This window comes from Copidosoma floridanum, unplaced genomic scaffold, assembly GCF_036245765.1.
Source record: "Copidosoma floridanum isolate Cflo_tuat_1 unplaced genomic scaffold, Cflo_Japanese_pri ptg000013l, whole genome shotgun sequence".
NCBI lineage: Eukaryota > Metazoa > Arthropoda > Insecta > Hymenoptera > Encyrtidae > Copidosoma > Copidosoma floridanum.
Window position 1 is genome coordinate 29,304,058 of NW_028321890.1, and position 27,283 is coordinate 29,331,340.

The following is a 27,283-nucleotide window of genomic DNA, read 5'->3' on the forward strand; positions in this document are numbered from 1 at the left end:
GACGATTCCCGGATAGCGCCGACTCTGCCTCGGTTTATACACGTACTTATACACGTATCGCACGATCTCCACTGATATATTCTGTACAACGATGTTGTGCCCACGTGTGTATATATACGTATAAGGGTATGTAACACACAAACGTGTGTTTGCACGGCATACCTTGCGTGGCCGCATCGGCTTTGAACACTGAACTTTGTGCGAGAGATCGATAATGGTGGGCTTACCCCGACTCCTCGTCGTCGTCGTCGTTGTTGTTGTTGTTGTTCTTTAATACAAGACGAAGTGGTTGTACATATAAAATACGCAGTTACCTGGTTTGTCTTTTTTTTTAGGTGCCACATCGAGGATTCGAGTATCGCTTTTCTTTATCTTAGGCTCACGCCTCACCAAACTGGAGTTCGTTTTCATTTGCGAGTTTCGTGCGCGTGGAGGCTTTGGCTGACAGATACATAATATAGGCTATGTCGTGATTCCACAGAGCTTCTGGAATTTTATGGATCGATGTCTTGGGTAGTCTAATAAAAAGATGATATTTTCTATTTATTTTACCATAAGTTAGGAGCATATCCGTAAGACAAACTTATAGTGAGTCATTTAACCGAGTTTCCTGCAATTGGAATAAAAAAATTGTAGCATTTGATGGAGCTACTGCAAGTGCCACGTGTTGGAAACAATCCAAATTTACGACCAAATCAGCTCGTTTTCAGCTGACCGAGTCCAGATAAAACCCCCAAAAACTTTGGCAATTTCAAGCGATTTTTAATTCACTTGGCGAAGACCCGATAAGTCTCCGGGAGAGTGCGTACGTAGCGCAAGAGCGAAACCTTAACACAACCACTGTCTCTCTCACCGCGAAACTTCCCTCTATTTACGTTTGAATTGACGCACCGCCTGTAAGTACCTATACAATGACAATGACTCGACTTTTTTGGGGCAACCCTGTTTGGACAAATATTCAATCAATTTTTATTCCCCCCTTTTTTTAACCTTGTATTTTTCTTTGTGTGGGGGCAGCAATGCTAATAAGCGCAGTTTTAAACTAGTTTGAAGAACAAACCTGAATGAATTAATAGCATAAAATGAAATTAAAAAGATTTTTAAAAAACCAAAAAAAAAAGTGTCTACATTCCTGATAATTAATCTTTTTAAGCCAAATGTCAGTTTTAAAACATTATATATGACCATGGAATCAAGTAAATGGGGAAACAAAAGGGAAATTTTTAGAAAAAACACTATGTTTAAAAAGTCTAATTCGAATTTATTTCATCTTGTTTGAATGACAATTGTTACCATAATCAATGTTAGATCAAATCATTGTAGATCATTAATCAATCTTTTTCTTCATTTAAGTTCTGTTCTCCACCAAGTGATTTTAATTGTGTAACATTTCCCTAATCATGTCATTGTAAGTGTTTTGGTGTGAACGATCCTTTTCCACTTTATCAATAACACTAATGTCGGCACAAACAGTAGCCTTTTGATTAAAGAGTTCTTTTTTGGATACCAATACTGAAAATATAACTTTCTCAAACGAGACTGAGCAAGGAGTGTTAAGTCTCGCAAAGTAGCAAACCGTATACAAGGCCATCTCTAACTCGGGAGACGTGCCAACCAAGATAGGTTTATTTGTCACTTGCTCACCATCCAATATCAAACTATCAAAGCTTACAAGGGCAACTTTGTGTCCCTGTAAAATCCAAAACACATATAACGATATTTTGCGTGAATAGTGATTATTACTAATGTTAAAATCCGGTATTATTTAAAAACTTAAAAAAAAACTAAGATAGCTTACATAGACTGTTTCAAAAACAGTGTTCCATTTTATATTTGGAAGCTTTAATCTTCCCTGTTGTTCCATCTTAGCTGCGCAGATCCAATTGTGAGGGCCATAAATTGACTCAGTGAAAAAGGTGACATTGAATTCTGATCTACTATTTGTATGGCAATCGAACCCCCGGTTGGACTCAAACCACAGTTTGTGCAGACACTTTTTGTACTCTATGATATCCTTTTTTAGGAAGCCCTTGCTGGCTAGGAAATCCATTGCTGTGAATAGCACTGATGTGGTGTTGTCAAAAAGCTCATCAATTAGCAAGTTCTGGTTTTTTAGAATTGCCTGACTTAAATTCAAAAAATTTGTAGATCCTTGTAACGTGTAGTTTTCATACATTGTACAAAAATGCTGGTTTCTAGAGGCGGAAAAAATTGTCGGATTCATAATAAAAAATCTGCAATTAGCAAAAATAAAATAAATACGTTTTTTATTAATTTTTAATAAACTGAACTATTGTGTTAACTAAGGCAATAATTGACTTACGATTCAGAAGTCTTTTTATATAAGTTTATCTTATAATGTTCCAAAGGATTGTAGTCGTGCTCAAAAAGTTTACGCAGAATATCATCCAATTCGTTGTCAGTAACTTGTGAATGTTCAGCTTTTGTTGATAATTTTTTTAGGTTTTTTTGAGATGTTTCTAGAGAAATAATACATTTAAGTCATTTTTAAAAACAAACACATTTTCATTTTGTCTTATAACACTAAAATGTTGGTCGGAGTTGAAAATAGATTATAGATGTGACTCACATTTTTTAGCGAACAAAAATTAAAAAAAAAAGGAGATGAATCATCTATTTTCAGTTTATAACAAATTGCTAATGTAATAGAATAGTGATCGGAGCGATATCTAGAGCGTACATTCATGCATGTACGTTTTTAAGGACGTGTGTCATTTAATCATAGAAGAAATATTATCTTACTTGATCGTCAAGAGATTAATAAAATAAAAATATAAGTGGTATATAGACATAGGTTATGACAAATAATTTTGGTCAAGCTTTGAAAAATAATTTTTAGTTTTTTAACAATAAAGTAACTACAGAATAATATCATACTCTTTTATTCTTAAGATATAAAATAAGCTAAAAGGGCTAACGTATTTATCGAACTATAAACACAACTCAGCCAACTGAACTGCGGTTACCCTTCATCGATTTCAATAAACAAAATCATTATTTGTTCAGAATTACAGAATACCCTCAACATTAAAGAAAAATATTAAAACCTGGATTATTTTCGTCACTCTTAATGATCTTTCGTAAGGTAGGCATCGATACAAAATGTGTGGATTCATCCTGAATGACAAAACTTTCTACAACAGAAATATTTTACAAAACACAATATGGGTATACATTAATAGTTAAACATAACGTTAAATTAAGCCACAAACTTAATCAATTCAATACATCAACTACAAACTAAAAGTATGTAAAATAGGTAGCTCATTTCATAAAAAACTACATCGAAAATTCACTACAGCATACTTGATGGGCCATTTCATGAAAAGTGCAGTCTCCGTATAATGTATATAGTCTTATATCCAAAATTAGTATTGATAATTGTTTCAAATTTTTTTTAATTACATAAGGCCCAATCCATCTAAAAACTCTAAGGCCCCACTTCCAGATAAGTTTTTTAATTTCTCTGAAGCATTACAAAACATAAAATCAACCAATACGTTATTTCGAATAGCTGAAGAATAGTATACAACACTTTGTATTAAATGACCCATACAATAGTATTTAATGTGCACGTATGTCGTACTTTTTGTAAAACCAGTTAATACATTTACGGATTTAAAAAATTTTAAATCTAAACTTTACATGAAATACTAAAAATACTTCTTACACATTTAAGCTTACGGGAAAATAAATAAGACGCAATAAGAATTTAAAAATACTAAATAAATCATTTCATTAAGTTCAGTCCATTACATCATGACATACTATAATATTGTTATACCGTAAGTGGAATTATGTTTAACTTAAAAATTTTTAACAAATAATTTGAATGATATTTTCTTAGCAGCTGTTTTAACTTACATAGTTTATTAAAAAATACTTACCAATGACTTGGTACATCGACAGTAGAGGAATCAATAAGCTGAAGATTTTCATCTTTCTCTCGTAGTCTTAAACTCTTTACAGTTACTATTGCTCCGGTGGTGTGACTGCTACTAAACACTCAATCCGCGATCTCCTTATATATACACTTGCTGTGAACAAAAGGTGACTTTGACGAACGTGTGTATGTCCCCATCTTTCAAATTTAATGACCGTCCAGCATATCAAATTAAGTTACTGGTTGAAGTTTACCAATGAAAATCAAGAACTAGCCCCACCACAAGTACACAGTAGCAAGTGAGCTCAAGTTAGGCCAACCAATTATGTGCTCCTGTTCCAAGGCTTTATTTTTTCATCGACTTACTTATGTGTTTAAAAACGTATAGTTTTCATTGTTAGTAATTTTTGAAAATTTTGTTTGGTATTGAAAAAAAGTCGATTTCTATCTCTGGTATAAACACCTAGTCCGTCAGTATAATTATAAAATACAATGCAATTTTACAAAAGGAAGAATCATGAAACTGCATAAAATAGTTAAAAACAATGTATATTCATCTTATACGTACATATTCAATTGCTAATTGTATAAAAAGTGAATCTTTCTCGAATGTGTGCACCTAAAGTTGATATTTATTAACAACTTCGTAACATAATGGATTAAGTCATTGGTTTGCCAATAAAAAAAAACTACCTTTACTAAGACTACATTGCAGTCAGTAAACCAGACCGATCGATCATGTACTTCTTTACCAGGGCATTACTTTTTTTTGAATCGTCATTTGGTAATGAAAAAAACTAAGTATGAAATTATTATTCAACTTTACTCTGAAAAAATGAAATTGTTTATCAAAATCTGGATTTTTGACTTTTTTATTACGGCTTGTGGTGGAATCATTCGTTATACCTTTTTCATTGTGTTGTATAATGTACTGCCTGCATATTTCCATCCAGATAATGTAAGTTTTTGGAATGTGTCGCAACAGTAAATTTTTCTAATGAGGCTTTCAAAAAAATATATGTATATCATTAGTACAGTAGTAAAAAAGTTCAAAGAATCTAGGTTAGTCAATTAAAAATACATCATCTTTATCACCTCAGACTGTTTCAGTCCTTAATCGATAATATATCTTTATCATTTGCATTTCTTTTGTAACTGTTAGAAACTTGAACAAAAATGTTTTTGTTCCTCACTTAAGGAGTTTTAATGATTATCTTAAAATCCAGAAACAGCAGTAAAACTTTTAAAAATAATTATTTAAAGTGACAGAATACTATAAATTTTTTCAACATTTTTAACCGCGTATTTTTTGATGAAATAAACTACAAGCGAATAAACGATAGTAAAAGGATCAACTAAACAATCGCGATTTGTACCAAAAAATAGCTTTTTTATAAGACTTGCAACATTTATTTTTTCGTGAGACTGAGACTCAAAATAATTATGTCCAAGGCAAAAGCAAAAAGATTTTTTGATAAAACTGCACTTGCATATTATGAGAACTAATATTTAACAACTTCACGAACAAAATAACATTGGATGATTCCACTATTTAAGCACACGCTCGTTCTCTCGAGACAAGCCCGAGTTTTTTAACAAATTTTAGCACAATCGGATATAAGTTATTTTACCTCATCTACAACTTTGATTACGTATACATGGAGTCAGTTACATGCATAACTTGAAATTTTTAAAACAGCCACATATTATCTTGATAAGTATTTTTCCAATAGACAACGATGATGGATTCACTTAAATTAATAACACTTTATCTTCATCACAAGTATTCAGTAGCAAGTGAGCTCAAGTTAGGCTAATCAATCATGTAACTCTTGTTTCGAGGCTTCATTTCTAATGTTTCACTTATCACGTATTTTAGATCGTATTGTTTTTATTGTTGAAAAATTTTACAACTGTTCTTTAATACTGAAAAAATACCAAGTCGGCTAATTGCCTAATAAAATCTGACTTAATATAAAAAGTCGATTTTTAACGTGGAATGAACACCTAATGCATAAATATAATTATAAAGCCTACAGCGACTTTACGGGAAGGATATAATCAAATTCTTAGACAACATATTAAAATTACATAAAAATTTTAGAAACGAGATTATATTTATTGACTTATAAAGTAGAAAATAATTTTTTTCACAGGCCACTCATACGTGCTAAAAACTAAAACTTTGAAGCCAGCAGTTTTGTATCGTTTTAAAACTAAATTTATCTTTTATAATAGTCATTTACAATTTTGCACGGGGATATAAAATTACTTTCTACTATTTCATTTAATAAATAAAAACTATAAAAAAAATTATTTAGTCTGTGACAGACGTAATTGTAGATATCTATTTTTTTAAAAGCCTGTATTTCTCATTGGAATACTTTTTCATATTATATGACTAACACGTTCTATACACCTACCCCTTGTACTTGGCATTTATATCAAAGGGGTTTTATTGAAGTTAATCCACTATATTGCGTGATTCATATTAAATTTTGAATCGTATAAATACTATTCATGTAAGTCTTACAATCTATGTACGAAATAAAGAATCAAGTAAATTAATTCCAAGATAAATTTTGGATAATTATTGTAACAATGGATGTTAAAGAATCCAGACGAAGACATTAAAACTGCATTAACTAAGTCTTTGTCATGTCTCTGAATGACGATCTCTTACTACCTCATATTTTTTCACAAATTATCTTGTCAATCATGATGACATTTTTTCTTATATAGTCTCTTTTTGTTCACAAAATACTAGATCAAAAATTTACTGAAGTACACTTGAGGGGTTATTCAATAAAAAGTGTATCCTTCGTATGATGAATGAAATCCAGTTTCCAAAATTTATTGTTGATAACTGTTTCACATTTTGTTTAAATTGTACAAGAACAAATCTAAAAATTTTAAGTTCCCACATCGAAAAACATTTTTTAATTTCTCTGAATCATTACAAAACATAAAATCCTCCAGTACATCATTTTAAATACCAGAGGGATGGTACACACAACAGTTAGTATGGAACGACCCCTACTGTAGTATTTGGTGCTTTTTGCAAAACTAATTAATATATTAATGGATTAAAAAAATGAATTTCATATGAGATATTAAAAATACCTCTCATACATTCAAATTCACTAAAATCGCAATGGAAAATAAACAAGACGCATAAAAAATTTAAAACACATAATAAGTCATTATCTACCGTTCAATCAATTACATCATGATAATTGTCATATGATCAAATATTTTCTTAGCTGATCTTGTAACTTACATTTTTTATCAAAAATACTTACCGACAACTTGGTATAACGACAGTAAAGAAATCCAAAAGCTAAAGATTTTCATCTTTCTCTCGTTGTCTTGAAGTACTTGCTGTTACTGCTAATCTGGTAGTCTAACTGGTACTGAAGACTCAATGCACGTCTACCCTATGTATACACTTGCAATGAACAAAAGGTGACTTTGACGAATTTGTAGTTATCTTTCAAACTACCGAAAAACAAATTGAATTGAATCATTGATTGAAACTTACCAATAAAAATCAAGTACTAGCCCCACTATGAGTACCGAGATAAGTACACAGTGCAAGTTAGGCCAGCCAATCATAAACTCTTGTTCCAAGTCTTTATTTTTTCATGTATTTAAGGACCATTTATTTTTATTGTTAGAAATTTTTGTAACTGTTTTTTGGTATTGAAAAAATACCAAGTCGACTAACCGCTAAGGAAGATGAAAATTCGTCTCTACGTTAAAAAAAGTCGATTTATATCGGTAGTATAATCCCCTAATACATGCATGACATCGTAATACGTAACGCCACTTTACGGGGGAACTAATGTACCCATATTCTTGGACAACAAATTAAAATTTCAAAAAAAATTTTTAAAGAAGCTTATATCTGTTGACTTTAGACGTAGAAAATAATTTTTTTTTTTTTTTTAAGCCACATAAACGTGATAAAAATTAAAATTTGAGAGTGTGCATTTTTATATCGTTTTGAAACTAAGTTTATCATTTGTAAAAGTTATACTTGATTCGTTATTAATATTGGCAGATTATTATTTTTTTTATTAATTTAAATACTTGAAATTTTCAGTTATTATCTTGTACAGGACATAAGAAATTATTTTTTTCTGTTTCGTTCGATACATAAAAACTATAAAAAAAATTTTTGGGGTCCATAATAGTCTTAATGGCAAGTAAAGATTTTATTACAAATCTCTATTGCCAATTGTGATATACTTTTAAATTGTATGACATTAATATGTTCTACTCACCCACCCCTTACACTTGACATTTATGTCAAAGGGGTTCGCTGTACAACTGTTCAAGAAGCAAATCTTAAAATAAGTTTTGGATCAGTAGTGTTACAGTAGATGAATTTAAAAAATCTAGGCCAGCACATTAAAACCACATTAACTAAATCTTGAGATATCTCTAAACGACAATCTCTCACTACCTCATATTTTTTTCAAAAATTATCTTATCAAGCACAAGAACACTTTCTCTGAAATAATCTCTAAAAACCAATTGTTAATGACTACATTTTCTATATTCTTTCTTACAAATTTAACGATGATTTTTTGAAATGTCGTTTACTTTTATATGGTACGCAATTCAAGAAAATAATTTATTTATTACATTATCAAAAAAACCAAGTTAAGTTGCATTGTATAGTACGATTGTGAAGTCGTTATCAATACATTTGAGAATATTATTATGTTATTACATGTTATTTATTCTTGTCAAAATCTATTTAACATCGCATACAGGTTATGTTTGGATAATAACTAATTGTAATACATCAATTTATTTATTCTTTATGCTCGAGAAACTTTCCAAATAAGTTAAATGTGGCGATCTTTTGACAAAAAGAACTTGACTCACACAAACCCTTAACAGAAACATCTTAATACTAAAAGTATCGAGAAAATGTACAACACATTATACTTTTTTTGTAGTTTAAAGCACAGAACAGGAATTGAAATTAATTTTGATACGAAATAGCCTAACCTGCGTTGGAACACATATCAAGAATCTGAATATTAAAAATTTTTTTCTTGTAGACAACAGTATCATTTATTGTGGGCATAAGTTTCAAGTCAGAATACATTACTTGGATAAGTGCGCTGTAATCCAAGCCTACGTTTACAAAATCAAACTGTACACCTGGATGTACCCTGTTTGGACGAAAATTGGCTCACGCGACAAGCACTTTGGCTTGGAAGCTTAATGTTGCAGGTTTTTTGACGTACCCGAGACTTTTAACTGTAGATTACGCAGAAGGATGCAACCGGCCTTTTCTCCATTTTTTTAACTTTTTTTTTTTTTCATGAGAATATTTCCCCTACACTTGGTGATACCTGTACCCTGAGATAATAACTTACTTTTCACTAAAAAAGAAACATTTCAGAGTCCTCGAACACTCTGGCCTTTCAATGGTCATATTTTCTTTCGATTCATGACATCTATTTGATTACAACGTTCATAAATATTATTGGCTAAAAATATTGTCGATCTTTAAAAAGTTCCTTTTTTCCATTTATTTTTAGTCCTCTAAGAAATTTTTGCAATAAAATGTCTATTATCTGTGTGAAAAAAAATGTCTATTATAAACGGCCGATACCCTTGTTGTTATTCATTGTCATCAATAGCTCTTAAGTCGATGCCGTCAATGAAGTTTCTTCCTAAGTATTCATTAACGGTTACATGAACAGTAAATTTAACATTTTCGAAATAGACTGAGCAGTCAGCGTTAGGTCTCGCGTAGAAGCAGATCGTATACAAGGCCAAGTCTAACTCAGGTGATGTACCAACCAAAATATATTGAGGTGTGGCGTAGAGCCCATCCAATGTCATGTAGTCAAAGCTTACGAGCGTCATTTTTTCTCCCTACAAAACAATTTGATTTTTTTTAGTCTCGATATTATTCAAAAATTTAATTAAATTAAAAAAAAAAAAAATATGTCTTACGTAGACTGTCTTGAAAATGGTGTTCCATTTTTTTAGGGGAACCTTTAATCTTCCCTGTTTTTCCATTTTTGCTGCACAGATCCAGTTGTAAGGACCCTTTGGTACGTCGGTGATAAATGTACCGTCGGCTTCAGATTCAGCTATTGCGTAGTAATCAGGTTGCAAGACCGGTCCGTACCACAGATTGTGCAAACACTTTTTGTACTCATTGATATCATTTTTTAGGAAGCCCTTGCTGGCTAGAAAATCCATTGCGGTAGACAGTACCGCTGTGGTGTTGTCAAAAAACGTGTCCAATAGCAAGTTCTGGTTTTTCACGATCATCTCAGTAATCTTAAGAACTTCTTTTGGTTTTAGTGGACCGTAGTCTTCGTAGATTGAACAAAAGTACTTGTTTCTTGGGACTTCAAAGATTTCTGGATTAACAGTGAAAAATCTGCAACAGGTAACATAACTAAATGAAACAAGAACAGTTACTTTTTATTAATTTGCTGATCATATTAATAAATGCTAAACTTACAACTCATCTGACTTTTTGTACAAGTTGATCTTGTAATTTTGAAGCGGTTTGTAATCATATTTGAAGAGTTTGTGAAAAACATCATTCAACTCGTAGTCAGTAATTTTAAGATGCTTCGATTTTGTTAATGGTGTTTCTGAAGCGCTTTTCGTAGAGTTTTTGTATTCAACTGTTTTCAAAGTAATAATATCATGTATTCCTCGTTTAAAATAAAATAAAAAAATTAATCTCCCCTTTTGCAAAAAAATTTACATCTTACGCTTATCAGTTAAAAAACTAATTTTTAGATATTTAAAATTTTTTTTCATTTATAATGACATTTCTACGAATAAGAGGGAAGTTATGGAGATATTTTTATCAGAGTAATTATTTGATATAAACTTCAATTTGAGTAATAACATCTTATCATAAATTACTGTTTATTTATAAATGTATACAAAAACATCTTTATCTTTATCCGTTTACTCGTAAATAAAATTCAGAATGTAGTATTTGTTAGCTTATTATATAAGCAATCCATTAATTTGTTTATTTGTTTATTTATTTATATATTACTTATAACAAGAATGAGCTAACTCTTTTTGTGTTTAGTCCCATATATAAAAGTGAGTTTCTATTTACTCATTATAATGACACATTTTTAGCAGTCTACATTTACAATTTAAATTATTTATAATTTCTACAGAATCAGTAATTAGAGAAGTTTCTGCGTGGCCTTAAACAAATTATTGCCATAATAAACATAACTTTGCATGTAATTTAGTATGTTCTTTAACATTATACGTTATTTGCTTGAACTTAATTATTCGAGGAATGAATGATCAATATAAAAGATCACATAAAATAATACTTTTTAGTTATGTGCTTACATTACACTGTATAACACTTAGATTATAAAAAAATTATAAATAAAAAAAAAAAAAATTGTTCGAAACCTGTTTGAGTTATGCTGGTTGGGTGGCTCCATCGCATAAGCGGAACCATGGGTCCAGAAGATCTAGACCTATCCTGAAGGATAAAACTATCTACAACAGAAACGTTTCACACCATGAGTATTACAAACCTTGGTATACATCAATAGCTCAACATTAAGAGAAATCTATAAATTTATACTATTTAATATGACAAGAAATAGTACAAAGCATTAGTTAAATGCATAATAAACAGATAGTGTGAGTAATCTAAAAATAACTACGCCTATCAAACCGAAATATATGCTATGTAAAAAAACTTGCGGTGTTATACCATGGATTTTGTTGATAAAAATTTCGATTCAAGTAAAAAATTGTTACGTACAAGTTTTATTTAAAGTTTCTCTCTAAACAACATAATTCACTCTGAAAACTGGAACTTTGATAACTATTGTTTAGTAAATTTATTTATTTAAAATTCAAATCATTAAATTCAAATAAATTAATTAGTGTTACAACAATAACTAGATGATCTTAAACGGTAAACTAAAAAATACTTACCAATGACTTGATACATCGACAGTAGAGGAATCAATAAGCTGAAGATTTTCATCTTTCCCTCGTAGTCTTAAACTCTTTACAGTTACTATTGCTCCGGTGGTGTGACTTGTACTGAAAACTCAATCCACGTTCACCTTATATATACACTTGCAGTGAACAAAAGGTGGCTTTTACGAATTTGTAGTTATCTTTCAAATTAACGACCGTCCAGCAAATTGAACGAAATAATTGGTTGAAGTTTACCAAAGAAAATCAAGAACTAGCCCCACCACAAGTACACAGTAGCAAGTGAGCTCAAGTTAGGCCAACCAATTATGTGCTCCTGTTCCAAGGCTTTATTTTTTCATCGACTTACTTATCATGTGTTTAAAAATGTATCGTTTTTATTGTTAGTAATTTTTGAAAATTTTGTTTGGTATTGAAAAAAAGTCGATTATTAACACGTAATGCGTTAATGTACTTATAAAACGTAAAACACATTTTACAGAAGGAAGGATCAACACAAATGCATGGATAGACATTTTTGTAACTGTTGTTGAACCAAACCGACCAATCATGTACTCTTTTACCAGGGCATTACTTTTTTGATTTTTCGTCGTTTTGTAATAAATTGTAATAAAAAAGTTCCAATATGGTATTTTCGATGGAAGGTGACAATTTGATTCTGTAATTAAACAAAAAGTAGATTCAGCTTTGTAGTAAGAAATCATTTTCAGCTATACCCTGAGAAATTAAACTTTTTCATCAAAATCTGGATTTTTGACTTTTTTGTTACTGCTTGTGGTGGAATCATTCGTTATACCTTTTTCATTGTGTTGTATAATGTACTGCCTGCATATTTCCATCCAGATAATGTAAGTTTTTGGAATGTGTCGCAACAGTAAATTTTTCTAATGAGGCTTTCAAAAAAATATATGTATATCATTAGTACAGAAGTAAAAAAGTTCAAAGAATCTAGGTTAGTCAATTAAAAATACATCATCTTTATCACCTCAGACTGTTTCAGTCCTTAATCGATAATAGATCTTTATCATTTTCATTTCTTTTGTAACTGTTAGAAACTTGAACAAAAATGTTTTTATTCTTAACTTAAGGAGTTTTAATGATTATCTAAAAACCCAAAAACAGCAGTAAATCTTTTAAAAACAACCATTTAAAGCAAATTTTAGTACAGATGTAAATTATTTTACCTCGTCTACAACTTTGACTACGTAAACACAAAGTTAGCTACGCGCATAACTTGAAATTTTCACACCAGCCACATATTATGCCATAAATATTTTTTCAATAAATGTAATAGTCGCACAATGAACAACGATGATGGATTCTCTTAAATTGATAATAATTTACCTTCATTAATTAATATCTTGCAAAGCTCAAAAAAAATTATCATCAAAAATTATAATTATTCCTAATACTATCGTTCAAATAGTAAGCTCTTCATCATTATTAGCCAAAAATCTAAATATAAATTCATAATTTACAAAACACAAAGATGGAATAACACAGTGGATTGTCGATTAAATATTTAAAATTTGTTCATGCAGCTAAAAAAAAGGGGAGGGGGAGCGAAGGAGGATTATAATATATACTGGCTACAGAGCAAAAAGGGAAACGCGTGTAAAAGAGGTCGGCTGCTCGTGGCGTAGGCAGTCTAGTTTTTCAGACATGCTTTATTACTCTCGTACGTGCATTATATTTGAACAGGAATAGTCAGCGAGAGTCAAAATAGAAATGGAGCGTACCGACTCTCGAAATACGATGCGCGTATATATGTATATTTTTAGCGAACGAGCCCTCGCAGCAGTAAAATACGCCAAATGGCCGGGCATGCTCTCTCGTGACGTCACTTTGTTTTATTCAGCACTCGGCTTTGGAACACTCTGGAGCTCAATTACGAATTCACCATCGCGAATGCTTGGCTCAACAAACAGGGGTCATTCATTTTTGGTTAACTTTGTATCACTCAATGGCTAAAAATCACACTTGTTTCATAAAACTTCAGTTTACCTACCCTGCACTCATTGAAATTGAAAAAAAAAAGTACGCTTTTCCAAACGCAAGCCTACCTGTAACGAAAAAATATAGAAAAATTAAACGACAAATCAAGTTTTTTATGAAAAAAAGTGCAGAGTTGTCAATAATGTTTCATCAGTTTGCAAGCTCTACGGATAAAGCATCACCGGGGTCAAAGTCTAAAGTAGAGCTGCTGCAAGCCGGGTTGGAAAAATAAGAGAAGAGTCAAGGTACGAGCCTCGCGAGAGTAATTCCTGAAAGAGCCGTAGTATATAGTATTGTCGCAGTCCGGCCAAGTACCAGGTACAGCAGTGCCGTAAATTCACGGAGCGTTAAACGAAAGAGATAGAGGGCGGGCGGGAAGAGAAGAGAGCGCAGGGAAGAGCAAGATTGTATGGCACGGCACGGGCTTCCCTCTGCGTGTATACAACAGGCGCGCAAGAGGCCAAACTCCCCTCAAGCGAGAACGAGAGATAAAGGGCGAGATTAATGGGGTAAAATAAATACGAGGCAACGGAAAATGAAAAATATCGCGATATTAATACTTACGGCCTATTTGCAAAGTCGTGCGCGCGGGTTAAGTGTCCCGAAACGTCTAGTTTGTAATGTAGGTATATCTTTCAGACGCGTGGATTTCTGCTGGATGAAGAATTTTTCCCTGCTCTTTTGCATTGCTCAGAGCAACAGCAGTATAACTACCGCGTTAACAAGATATTCGCTCGAGTGCACATTGGCTGAAAAAAAAAAATCACTTAAACAAAACAAAGCCCGGTAAAAGGGGTGTATATAAATAGCGGGGGAAAAAAGAAATCCCGAGCGAGTCGTGTACTGATATAGATAAAATGTGGAAAGAAGCACATGTGCAGTATTAATTTGCCGAGCGATTATTAATATGCTGGCGAGCGAGTTATGGCTTTACAAGTAGGTATATTATACACACAGTAACCCCGATTGAAAAGAGTACAACGTGTTTAATATATACGTACAAGAGAGGAAAAAAACGACCAATGTTGGAGGAGTGGAGAAAGAAGCGGATCGGTTAATGCTTGGGGGGCTGAAACCGAGCACGTGCACAGCGGACGCGAACGAGAGGATATATACATATGGGGATGCCAAGGGGGAGGGAAATACAAGCGTGGAAAAGCGATAGAGGCGGAGGTTTATGTACATTCGGTAGCGGAGAAACGTAGGTATAGTAGTAATAACCCCCCCGGCGAAAGAAGTGAAAACCCCTTGCTGTACATCTCTGTGTTCATTGTTGTACCAATGAGTTTGTACTACGTATTATATATACGTGAGTACCCATACACAATATAAAGAATTTTCTTGTTTTATACCATTACTCTTTGCGAAACAACAATGTCTTGTATTCGCGTCACCTGAGAAAAATCAGAGTTGAATCTGTGTATTTCATAAATGTATCGATCGTTCGTGTCTTTACAATATCCATAATCTTGTCGTATAATAAAGAGCAGATTATGCTAGTAGATTTGTGGCTTGCAATAAAGGTGTTTTCTTTGCTTCGTAGGATGGTTGCAACCATTTTTTACCAAGGGAACTAATTTAATAACAAAATTATCTTAAGTAGCAATGGCCTTCTATTGAAATCAAGCTCAATTATTCTGTGTAGTGGGCACGGGACAATATCCACTTTAAAGTACCGCTATCGGGTGTCCCTTCCACGCACCATTAGCAATACCATCAGCACACCACACTCGGGACTTTTTCCATTTCCCTCCCTTTGTTTCACTATTTTCTCTTTTCCTTTATCTCGTTCACTATTTCTCTTATTTTCGCTCACCGAATCTCTTAGGGCTTGCAAACACAATTTACCACCTCACAGCGGATATTCATCGATTAAGAGTGTTAATTCTCCCTCTACCTCGTATGGTATATGTAGCGTACTGCTCCTTTACTGTACAACGACGAGTACGCCGCAGGTTGTGCTCGACACGTACCTAGTTTCCCTATAATGTCTCTCTCGTTCACCCCTCCATTGTCTCGATGACGACGATGCTATACGTTACTTGTATGTACTGCTACCCTTGCTGTTGGTGTTATAGTAGTAGTACAAATTCAGCATCACATCGTGGTCGAGCATCTGCTTGCAATTAAGTACACGAGAGACTGGGAACAGATGGTTTCAGCAAACGCGAGACTTATAACTCCATTTGCACTCTGATGAGATGTAGAACGTGACGATATTTCTCTTCCACTTTATTTCAATAATTTAGTATTCATTTTTTGTGTTTCTAGTAAAAACAAAACTTGTGCGATTTGAGTTTTACGTTTTTCATTAAAAGTTTTTTTATCTTTCGTGTTTTATACTAATAATGAGTTGTAACCTTACTATTTTCATACTAAATAAACATTATATCAAAATTTCAAACATATCCGACAGGCTGTGTCATATTCATGCATTACAAAGCTTTCCCGACTACCACTAATTGTAGCAGAGTATCAAGGGTGATGAATGATTCGTCATAAGAAAAGCAACAGGCTTGAAAAAAGTTGTGCTCTCTACAATCAATTATATAAACGTAAACAAAGAAACTCATTGCGAATGTTAAAAATGGATGATTGCCAACTCAGACTTCAAATGACATCAACAACTATTATGACATATACACTAACAAAACTATCTAATTCTGCTACGAAAACATTCTGCTACGAAAAAAAAATAAGCCAAATCCAAATTTGGACACGAAAATCGCACATTCAAACCCCTATTTACCTACTGCGGAACATCAGGGTACAAAATACACGCAGGCCTTTTGTCCCTGTTGATTGGCTAGTTGAACGTCCTATGTTACGGATTACGCATGTCCCAGAGGCGTGTTATTCTCATATCTCCGAATGTACAACACATGAGCGAATTATGCGCTCGTCCAACCGACTGACGTGATTATTATAACCACGTCCTGCTACTAACATGCATGGATATACATGGAGAATTAAGGCGTCGCGGGTACGCCTTTACATTTGTACCGCTGATACGGTTACGTACAACGTATCATCCCTTGTAAAAATTTTAAGTTTGGCCAAACATAACTTTCGCGAAAGTTTGGCCAATCTTAAAATTTTTACCCGGGACGTAAGTTTTTTTTCTTTCAGAGCTTTAAAAATATTTATGAAGAGCCACTATGTGCTTGATGCACAGCACGTGGAATAGTAGCGGCTAAATTGTTGGGATGAGTTTTCGGTTTCGTTGACAATGTATTGCGCTCGGAATGTTCGTCGGAATTTTTAATTGAATTGATTTGTCCGATGAGATATGCCATACACGCGGCAGTAACATACGTATGCGAATTTTGTGAAAAAAAAAAAAAAAAACCAATAAATATTGGAAGCCACATGGTATGGGCGAGCTCGACTATTAAAAACTTTGGAAATTCCAACAAAGTATTTACATGTAACGAGGTATGGTCTCAAAAACATTGCTACACGAAACTAGAGTTTAGGTAGAAAAAAAAATATACGAGAGAAAAGCTACTTTGGCAAATTTAACGACTGAAGGTGTGCCACGGAACACCAGCCACATATCGAAGTAAATCGTACCTTTTTGCCGGGAGCCCTTATTCGAGCGCGTTTTAATCGCCTTTCGAAACGAGGGAGAGTCTCATTTTTATTACCACTAAGCCATACGCGAACTACGCGAGTGAGAAATGCTGCTACCATTACCACTGTTATGCCGCACGTGAAAGGGGTTGGGCTTTCGCGCTGAGTTTGTAGTAGAACGGTAGTACACAAATTTACGAAGGCGGACGCCAGAGAGGGACCGGGGAACGCGCGTTTATTTATAGGATCGACCGAACCCCCTGCGCGTAGAGGAATCGTTGTGGTTGTTTGGGTGGCTCGCCACGATCGCTTATACCCTCGTTATTAGTGCGCTACATGAACACTGCATTGTTATCCCCTTCCCGAGGGTCGAGACACGCTGATGGCTCGCCGCAAGAAGCTAAGTTGAATAAATTTTTCGTGTACAATCAAAACGATAAATGTTTGACAAAGATACATACCTATAACTACTTTTTTTAATCATTCATCATTTGCAATGGCCACGTTTATTCCCTTCTGATTTTCACGCAGCAAAAACACGAACTTATGATTCACCACATTGTATGGGAAATAAATACAATGTAACGTTACTCGTAGACGAGACAACGTTCCATACGTCGACTTTACGTCAGTGGCATGCTACCAGCCAATCCGTCTAAAGCCTGTAAATCCCCTAAAAAAAGCAAAAATACCACCGAGTACCCAGCGTCGATGCGAAAAGTGCAATCTTCTCTCGGGTGAAGCTCCTCCATCTAATATGAAAATTCTTTCATCGATCGACCAGAAACTCAAAAGCGAGAGACTAGCGCAGCCGGCCTCGTACTTTCGAGCCAGGGGGGGTTGAATCCACCGGTCTTTCGCTGCTGTCGAGCACAGAGGACGAGAGAGGGGGGGGGCACACCGCACGTATATATGTATGTGTAAGCGGATCAGGCGTGCACCGAGCGTCAAACGCGCCCGTATCCCGTCTGACGTGTATCGGATTAGAACTACTGCCTGCACCCGGTATACTGCACGCATGTGGGCATCACTTACGTACCTACCTATACACGTATACGTAAGCATGTGTGGCTTCCTCGTACCGATCGTGTACGTATAGTTGGTACCACCATAGTGTCCAAATGATCGACTAACGCTGTATGTATGTGTTTAATAAACTATACACGGCGGAGAGTCGAGCGTTGATTAATTGTATCGGGCTGTATGTGTGATTTCTATTATTGCACGCGAGAAGCGGCGAGTTGTTCCCTCGGTTAGCCGATAATGCACGCCAGTTGCCGCGCCAAGGCTCTTTGCGAAATGTGCTGCTGTACGAGCGACCACCAGCACGGCTGAATTAAGTCGAGGATAAATGGCCGAGTCGTGAGCAACGGCGCGAATACAGAACGCGGGGGGACACGGATGGAGGGAATTTCGGGCGGTGATTTGGGTAATGTTGCCCGGGAGAGCTTTTTCTAACATAAAAGAGCCCAGGCTGCCGTAGAAATTTCGTAAATGGGTGAGAGTAAATTCTTGTTTTTCTTGGACCCATCGATCAAGCGCACGTCCCAGGAATAAACGATGGATCGATCGATGCGCGCTTTTAATTTTTCCTTGCCTGTGATAGGGTACATACACACTGTTTGGATGATAACTTCGTTCCTGGAATCTATGTTGGTATGATAAATTTTCGTGGAAGCTGTCATTTGACATTTTGAGCAATCGTGGTAAAATATGAGCTTATGGTTTTACGTACTAATGAATCTTTTTCGATGGTAGGTACTTATCCATGTAATAACTGGTGTACTTTCCAATTGTATAGAAAAAACTTTGATTCTTTTCCAAAAGTATGAAATATAATGGTAAACACGTGTTGTAAGCTTGTTATGAATAATCGTAGCATATATTTTGTGCCTTTGAAAAAAAAAAAAAATAAATAAATAAAAAAATATTATAGCAGCGCATAAATGATAAGCGAAACCATTTTAAAGCTACTCAATTACAAGACTTTCGCATCAAGCCAATCTTCCCCTTCCGACGTTTTCAATCTGCCACGAGAACCGCCAGGTCTGTACAGGCTATATGGAAGGGCACTCGGGGTTGCTATATTCGTGAAATCCCGAACGAGGCCTGCTCCTCTCTGGAGCCTTGTATTTTGGCAACACTTCCGTTTTAACTCCGGCCAATTGGGACGTGCGATAACTCAGAAGCCCCCGCTCGGCTCGCAATCGATCCTATACATCCTCTACAACACCAGTTCCCTGCCCCTCGTGGATTATACAAAGCCACTTCGACAGCAGAAAGCTCGAAATGAAGCACTTTGCGCCCCGAGATTGCTCCCCCCGTCTCATTCCACCCGCTTCGTACAACACTGCTCTTTTTTTTTTTTGCTCAACTATTTCTTATTTTTTACCGGCCACGTAATTTACTCCAGGGCACTTCAGCCCTGGCTTCATATAAATTTTAGCATTTTCGGGACGTTAAAAGCCAGCTCTTTTGGGTTAATTATGTGCATCGGAGTTTTCCAGAGGATGATTATCAGCAATGTGAAACGCAAAAATGGCAAACAATGAGTGACAAATAATTAAATTAAAAACGAATTCATTCATCTCGACTTCCTTGGTTGTCTTAAGAAAATAAGTTGCTTTTTGAAGTTGAATCAAAGTAAAATAATTTTAATTTATTGAGTGTGTTTAAAAAAGTGAAAAAAAAAACAACAAAACAAAAACAAAAACTTTAACATTTATTTATAAAAACTTGTCTTTTTTTAAACACATTTTATTTTGGCTGATGTATTTGAGTAATAAATAAAAAAAGCATTGTTTCATGCTTCCGTTTACTGTTAAAATTAATCTCTCGACGCACAAACGATAAAGTATTATCGATTCTCATTTGAATTCTGTTAAAAACTCGCTGGATTTACGGCAAACGAATCGCCAACAAAAGAAAAAAAAGCCATATTTGCCCCTTTCGCAATAAAATACAATCATCCGGATGCCGGGACTCGATTGCAATGATTCAAACGCGGCAGCGCATAGCCGAAGAAAACAAGAAATCGATGACAAAAGGCCAAATCTATCATCAATTTGCATAATCGCAGCATCGAGCAAAATCTGCTGTGTATCCGCGTGAAAAAGGACCGGCAAAAAGTGGAAGTAGGTGGACGGCAGCTCGAGCTCCTTCGCCGCACGCCCATTCACCTCCTCGTAAAAAAACCCCTCATACATCTCCCAATACACGTCCCATTGCGTTTCAATTTCTCTGAGACGCGCACCAGCGTATCCGCACGACATTCAGTCAGTCTGAAGACTTTTTTTTTCATTCCCGAATCTCTTCTCTCCTCCTTGATTTATACACCGCCAGAGCGGAAGAGAGAGTCTGCGTATACGCACCCACTTGCCAAGCTGATCCTTCTTTCCGAGTGATTGATACGCAGCCTCCAACCCCAGGGACCCTTCCTTCTGATTCCGCTTCGTTATTAAGGGACCTGCAACCAAGGACGCGCGCCCCTTCGTCTGTACATACATCGTGCGATGTATTCCTTCATCCTCCACTAGGCTCGCCGGGGGGACGATATTTTTTTACCTTTCAATCGTCCTTCCCGCTCGTTTCATGCTCGTCTTGCCCCTTTTTTGCGTGGGCCTTTCCGACTACTCGAGGAGCCCCTTTATTTCCATCCCCCGTTTTCTGCGTCCATTTGGAATGGCCTTCTTTCCTATAGGACGCGGAATTGCGAGCGCACAAAAGAATCCTGGAAGAGGATGTGGCTGTAGAGGCGAATTGTCAGAGTGGAAGATGATTTATGATGCCCGAGGACAAGGTGCTGACTCCGTACGGAATGATTTTGTGGTAAACAGGAATTTTCGCATACTTTATTTCGCGCGTTACTCCTGCGAACATTTGTCTACTTCTGCGGGGCACGGATAGTGCAAACTTTTCAACTTTTTTTTTCTCTTTCTCTTTCTTTACAAATTTAACGCTTTTTAATTTTTAATGGGCAGAACGAAAAGAACTTTTCTCTGTCAATTTTGAGGAATAATAGGAGTCCGACCTGCGGCACCTCACCGACCTAACGGTACCAAACGTTTTTCATTTTAACGAAATTGGTGAAGTCAAACAAAAAAAAAATTTTTTTACACGATAAAAATCAAACCTAGCACCCACAGTAACAATTCAAGTTTTTACTTGTGTTTTCTAGTTATAACAATGGTACGACTTTCTTTGCATAAGCCGAATCGCTGGTTACGGCGGAGAGTACCGAGCGGTAAAAAATATTTTTGTAATCGAAATGTCGAGAAAAACTCGCTGGAGAAATAAAATATTCCAGACTTTATGAAGAAAACAAAAAAAAGCTTTCAGCAGAAGAAACCGAAATGGCTAAAAAAAAACCGGCACCTTCATCCGCACAAATGTGGGGCTCTCGTAATATCGCGTTGCATAATGGATCAGTTACTTCAGCATGTTGTCAAAGCTCTGGATCAAAGAGCTTCTCGACAAAAAGCATTGTCAAAAGAAAAAAAAAAAAAAAAAAAAAAGAAAAAAAAGCATGTAAATTAGCTCTCTTTGGACTACAAAAGACCGGCTCTCTCACAAAAAAGTACAAACACGAGGTCTCGTTTAGCGAAAGCCAGTGTATTTTCCGACATTTAGAAAACACAATTGCTCGGTATTCTTCAAAAGACGGCAATTTCTTGCTCTTCCCCTCAGTTTTAACTCATCGATCCATGTGGACATGAATATATTGTACAGGCCCCCCATGTGGCGGTGGTCAATTGCAACTACACGACGAGCAAACTCGTTCGCCGCAAGTCCTTGCTTCTTCCTTTGATACCCGTGTGCTGCGCGTGTCCACGATACACCACGGAATCCCTCGTCGTTCCAGTTTCTCGCACTTCTCATGTGTCGAGGAAGAGGGAGAGGGAAAGAGAGAGAAAAAGAGGTCATATACTTTTTCATGCACAAAATTCAACCAACGTATGTACGCTTATGTGTGCACTACTCGAACCTTTAAACGTATCTTCATAATCGATGTCATAAGGAAGTGCATTTTTCAATGATGTAATTTACTGTCACGTTATTCCCATTACCTATTTTCCTTTAGATACAAATTAATTTTACTTCTTATCCAACATTTAAAAAAATGGTAATTTCGGGTAAATTTAATTATTTATTGGATTTGGCTATAATATTAGCGACAGATTAAAATAAGAAATGTTCGTGGAAGATATTTTAAAACCACTACGCACCACTGATAGTTGACTAGCAAATTAAATACATTTTTAGTTCATACATTCGATTATTTACTCAATATTGAATCATCGGACGACAACGATTTTTAAAAAAAGGAAGATGTATATAAGCCCATAAGTACCAAGAAATCCAAACCTTGGTGCTAATATCAATTATTTGAGTATAAAATACGTTGTTGTTCGAAAGTGATGAAAAAAAAAAAAAAAAAAACAAGGGGACTAAACAGGAGTTTGAATTGTCTGTTGCAGAGACGGAAGTGAGATCCCCGCGTTTTACTGGACTGAGCTGGCTCGCGTTTCCAGCGTTGCACGCAGCCTACAAGTATGTCCAGCTAGAGCTCGAGTTCCGGCCCGAAGCGTGGGACGGTGTGTTGCTGCTCGCCGGTGAAAGGGACGACCTGCAGGGTGACTTCATGGCCCTGATCCTTCACCACGGATACGTCGAGTTCAGGTAAGACGAGAACGACCATAGTGTATCTGCCTTTCTCATTTCCGTATAAATTAAAATATAACACGAAAAATTGTAAAGAGTAATATCGTACTTGTGCGTATGAGTAGAAATTGCTATTTTCTTCGTTTCCATTTTATTTTTCTCGATATAATTAGTTTGCTTCTTTTAATTGCAGTTATGTAGGTTAGTAGATGCAGACATTTCTTCCTACCATCATCAAAAAATAGACAATGTTGCATAAAAATGGGGGGTTTCAAAATAACTTTAAAATCACGAGGCGACTAGTATGAGCTTGTAAGCTCGGAAATTACGTATCCAGAAACAACAAGTTGCCCATTAATCAAATTGATTATTCTCTCGACATATACGTTGCACGGATGTGTTTGTACACGCATACGACCGATGAATGTTCCACCATTCGGATATTAATTTCAATAACACGTGTAATATTTGCGTGGAACAACACACGTCGTGCGTGAATTCGTGTCATTATGTTTTGTCGATGCTACGTGATTCATGTCACTGGAAAATCTAGACTTAGAGCAGCTTCCCCTGGAAATTAATTGAATCGAATTAAAATTAACCTAAGATTGTTTTGTTATTTATTGTTATTTTTTCGACTTTTAGTTCGATTTGTTTGCGTTATAAATGAGTTTGGCTTACTTGTTTCATTATATTTTACATTTTATAATTTAATAATAAAATTCAATCGAACATTTTGACGAGAGCAGTTAGTTTTATGATAGTCCTGTAAACTTGTTTTAATTTTCCTTTAATCCTCTACAAAAATATTTTCTTTCCACATTATTTTTCAATATCAAAAACTGAAGTAAAGGTTTAAACCATGACTTTTTCATTTTCTCTCAGTATGAAAAATTCAAATACATAATGCTACACCTCCATTCAACGCAACTTTTACAATATAAATGAGCTTCGAGTGATTCTGCCTACCGTAAAAACTTCAAGGCGGAAAAACTGCTTCGTACTAAAATTGCAAAAAAAAAAAAAATTGATTTTTTTAAATACTCGTCGACAAAATTGTAGGTACATATGCAAAGGGCTGCGACTCTCAAAGCAATAATCCATTATAATTAAGTAAAGCTACGCGACATGCAAAGTAGAAGTAAAAAGTAGTGGTAGTCCCGCGAAACGACCGCGAACAAACTTTTAGCCATCCTTCTTTCGTATTTTAAAACGCGCTTACGCATTAAAATTCCTCGTAAAAAAAGTAGGGAGAGTAGGGGGGAGGGAAAAAAAGAAAAGAAATAAAAACAAGAGAAGTGCTGTAACGAAAAAATATGGGGTGCATACGGCAGAGTTGTAAACGCCCACGAGATCAGGAGTGATAGCCGGATAGCGACGTCGTTAGCACAGCCACTGCGTCTAACTGCATAACGTATATAGGTATAGCAGGCACCCGTGCCGGGGTGGAGGAAGGGGGTGCAAAGCCGAAGCGAAGAAACGGGTGTACGACGAGGGAGGAGCGATCCGTGCAACCAGGCCAAGTTTTTACTTTGGCAAGGAGTTTGAGCAAAAATGAATGCGCATACCGACCCTCACCTCGATGCGCGTGACTTTCCGCTCTCAAAGCGTGTGTGTACGTGTGGTGGGTGCACTCCGTTGAAATGATCCGCGACCGAGGGGCGAAAGAAAAAGGAAGCGAGAAAAATTCGAAAGCTTCAAAAAAGTTTTGCACGGGCGTTTAAAGACTCCTTTAATATATACGCACATATACTTATAAAGCTCGGGTAAATTGTCTGGAAGCCGTTTGAAAGGTATTTATATTTATTTAGCCCAACTATTTTGTCTTCACTTTCATAAGCATAAGCGGTGTACGTACAATATTGCTTCAAAGTTATTCAGTGCGTTTAACTAAACCTTCGAAATTATAATTAAGTGGATAAAAATCTGTACATCTCGTCGATAAATTCAGAAAATGAAATTTTTTTCTCGATATAGCTGGATGTATAGGTATTTTTCTGATATTTAGCTTAATTGTTCTTCCAATAGCTCCCGCAAATGATACGCTTGACTGGAAATATCATGAAAATATTGGTTAAACGGAGGAACAGTGAAAATGGAAAAAAAATCAATCACCGCGTTTATACCGTACCCAGATGATGAAAAAAAAAAACGCCCTTAAGCACGTGAATCCTGACGACAAACAAACACGCATACCTATATGTACCAATGTAGGTACACGATCGTGCGTACGCATGTATACGCCTACAGGTTATAGAGTCCCACCATAGTGCGTCCTTCTGGATGTACATATTGGTCTTGACATTTGTTTTCACAGCTCACACACATACACAATGGGGAGTGGAGAGAAAAATATGGCACGGATCTGGGGCTGACTAATACCTTACGGCTAGTGTGCCATACAACAAATGCCAAAGCAGTCGACAACGTCGGTAAATTAAAGGCAAGAGGGGATAGGGGTGGGCGTCGTTTTCAAAAGTCGCGGGTGCGATTTATTCACGCGAAACGCTCGCTGTGTGGGTGTCCTCGACCCACAAAACTCTCAACCCTTTCGCGACGAGAAGAATCGCTGCGCTCGGGGTGTAGTATAGAGGAAAGCCCGGAGAGGACTTTCCTGGTGCCGAGAGACAGAAACGCGTTTATCTCGGTTGACCCATTTCGTGTGTACGAGGGGTGGTGCAGGAGGAGAGACCGTGAAACCAGAGCCCAGATTTCGAGGGCTCGTTTGAATAGCCGAGTCGTGCGCCAGCCGCGTGTGATGGAATATCGTAATACGAGGATGCGCGACATGCGGCTCGCCCCCGCTACAGCTCGTTCGTTGAAGGAACTTTTTTTTTTTTTTTTTTTTTCAATTTGGTAGTTACCATTTTTTTTCCAAATTTTGTTTTTCCTCGAAAACTCTCGTTGGTTTGCGTCGTGAAACGCGACTCTCGGTAGTATTTTTTTTTTGTCTGTTAAAACGTGGAATTTTTATGCTTGTTACAGTTCGTGCTTTTTTTTATTCGTCCTAGCGGATATTATTTTTACTTTTGAAGTAATATTCGGACAAATCCGGGGGGTGAGTTTGATATTTTTTTTTATTGGTTTTGAATTTTTACGTTTTATTTAATGACGAAAAAACTTTGTTCACCAGTTGTACCCACTGAACCGAAATTTTTTTATCGAATTTAAATATCACGTTTCTCCTTTAAATGAGAACGATTTTGTAAATATTTTTTTTGGTGTTATTACAAAATACAGACTCTAAATTTTTTGTTTGAAGTTGATTATAATTCAGATTTTTCGGTATAAATTAGTATCATGCTTTTTTTAAAATAAAATATTAGTTAAAAAAATGTATCATCACACGTTTGTCAGTTCAAATAATTTCTAATTCAATTACAAAAAAAAGAAAAAAATTTAGATCAATGTTCTAATGTTTACCAAGAAAAAGTGTCCTGACTTTAATGTCAAGATTAATAACACATGTTATTTACAAAAAATTTCAACCATAATTAATGAGTGAATACGTTAAAAATTTGTTTTACATTTCATTTAAATTTATATTTATATTTACACTTTTCTCAATTTATGAATCAGAAAACATTACTGCCTACTTAAATTTTCAATTTATTAAATTATTGATCAAAAGTTTCCTAATAAAATAATTACCCTACATTTTTGCCAGCTTTTTCTTTGGTTTCATTTTGCGCAACGAGAGGTATTAAAAAAGCTCGGAAGCGAGATTTAAAATTAATAAGTAGGGACTTTTATATTTGATGTTCCAGATTCGACTGTGGCAGCGGAGTCGGGATTGTGAGAAGTTTTGAAACCGTGAAACTAAATGAGTGGAACGTACTAAACATCTATCGGCATCGCTGGGATGCGTGGCTGCAGCTGAATCAAGAAAAACGAGTTCAGGGCAGATCAAAGGCAAGCAGCTGAAAGCTTTATTACTAATTCGTAAAAATTAGGTTAAGCTTTAAATGGAAATGTTTTCATAAAAAAAGAAGCGTCATTGAATACAAAAACTGATAATTTCAGTGAAATAGCAAAGCTAATAGAAAAAATCTTCAAAACCCAGACATACATTTTGTGTGTTATTTTAAAGTGGTGCTGAATGGACCCCGCAAAAACCGTAAAATTTTTATGAAAATTTTTACGTGCCTACTTTTAGTGAGTTTAAAATAA

The 27,283-nt window shown here is 35.4% G+C and overlaps 3 protein-coding genes across 3 annotated transcripts in view; 1 reads left to right on the top strand and 2 right to left on the bottom strand.

Moving 5' to 3' along the window:
• LOC106640715 (pikachurin) overlaps positions 1-27,283 on the top strand; it is a 131,848-nt gene that overhangs the window by 76,159 nt on the left and 28,406 nt on the right. Inside the window, exons 5-6 of the mRNA XM_023390881.2 lie at positions 22,930-23,131; positions 26,881-27,025. Of these exons, the coding sequence (XP_023246649.2) occupies positions 22,930-23,131; positions 26,881-27,025 (347 nt within the window). The remainder of the gene's footprint in view (positions 1-22,929; positions 23,132-26,880; positions 27,026-27,283) is intronic.
• LOC149374994 (uridylate-specific endoribonuclease B-like) lies at positions 1,280-4,043 on the bottom strand. The gene is made up of 5 exons (XM_089590908.1): positions 3,909-4,043; positions 3,069-3,155; positions 2,324-2,480; positions 1,799-2,234; positions 1,280-1,690 (listed from the first exon to the last, which is right to left on the bottom strand). The coding sequence occupies exons 1-5, from the start codon at positions 3,958-3,960 to the stop codon at positions 1,376-1,378; spliced, it is 1,047 nt and encodes a 348-aa protein (XP_089447034.1). The 5' UTR covers positions 3,961-4,043; the 3' UTR covers positions 1,280-1,375.
• Positions 9,432-10,243, bottom strand: LOC149374995 (endoribonuclease Arlr-like). The gene is made up of 2 exons (XM_089590909.1): positions 9,887-10,243; positions 9,432-9,805 (listed from the first exon to the last, which is right to left on the bottom strand). Exons 1-2 carry the CDS (start codon positions 10,208-10,210, stop codon positions 9,548-9,550), a joined length of 582 nt encoding a protein of 193 aa, XP_089447035.1. The 5' UTR covers positions 10,211-10,243; the 3' UTR covers positions 9,432-9,547.

Bases quoted from the DNA above. Each gene is read 5' to 3' on its own strand.
- LOC149374994 (XM_089590908.1), bottom strand. From the start codon at position 3,960: ATGAAAATCTTCAGCTTATTGATTCCTCTACTGTCGATGTACCAAGTC. The intron at 3,156-3,908 runs GTAAGTATTTTT...TTTCTGTTGTAG, and splicing joins GTCGATGTACCAAGTCATTG to AAAGTTTTGTCATTCAGGAT. The intron at 2,235-2,323 runs GTAAGTCAATTA...TGCTAATTGCAG, and splicing joins TATAAAAAGACTTCTGAATC to ATTTTTTATTATGAATCCGA.
- LOC149374995 (XM_089590909.1), bottom strand. From the start codon at position 10,210: ATGATCGTGAAAAACCAGAACTTGCTATTGGACACGTTTTTTGACAAC. The intron at 9,806-9,886 runs GTAAGACATATT...ATTGTTTTGTAG, and splicing joins CCATTTTCAAGACAGTCTAC to GGAGAAAAAATGACGCTCGT.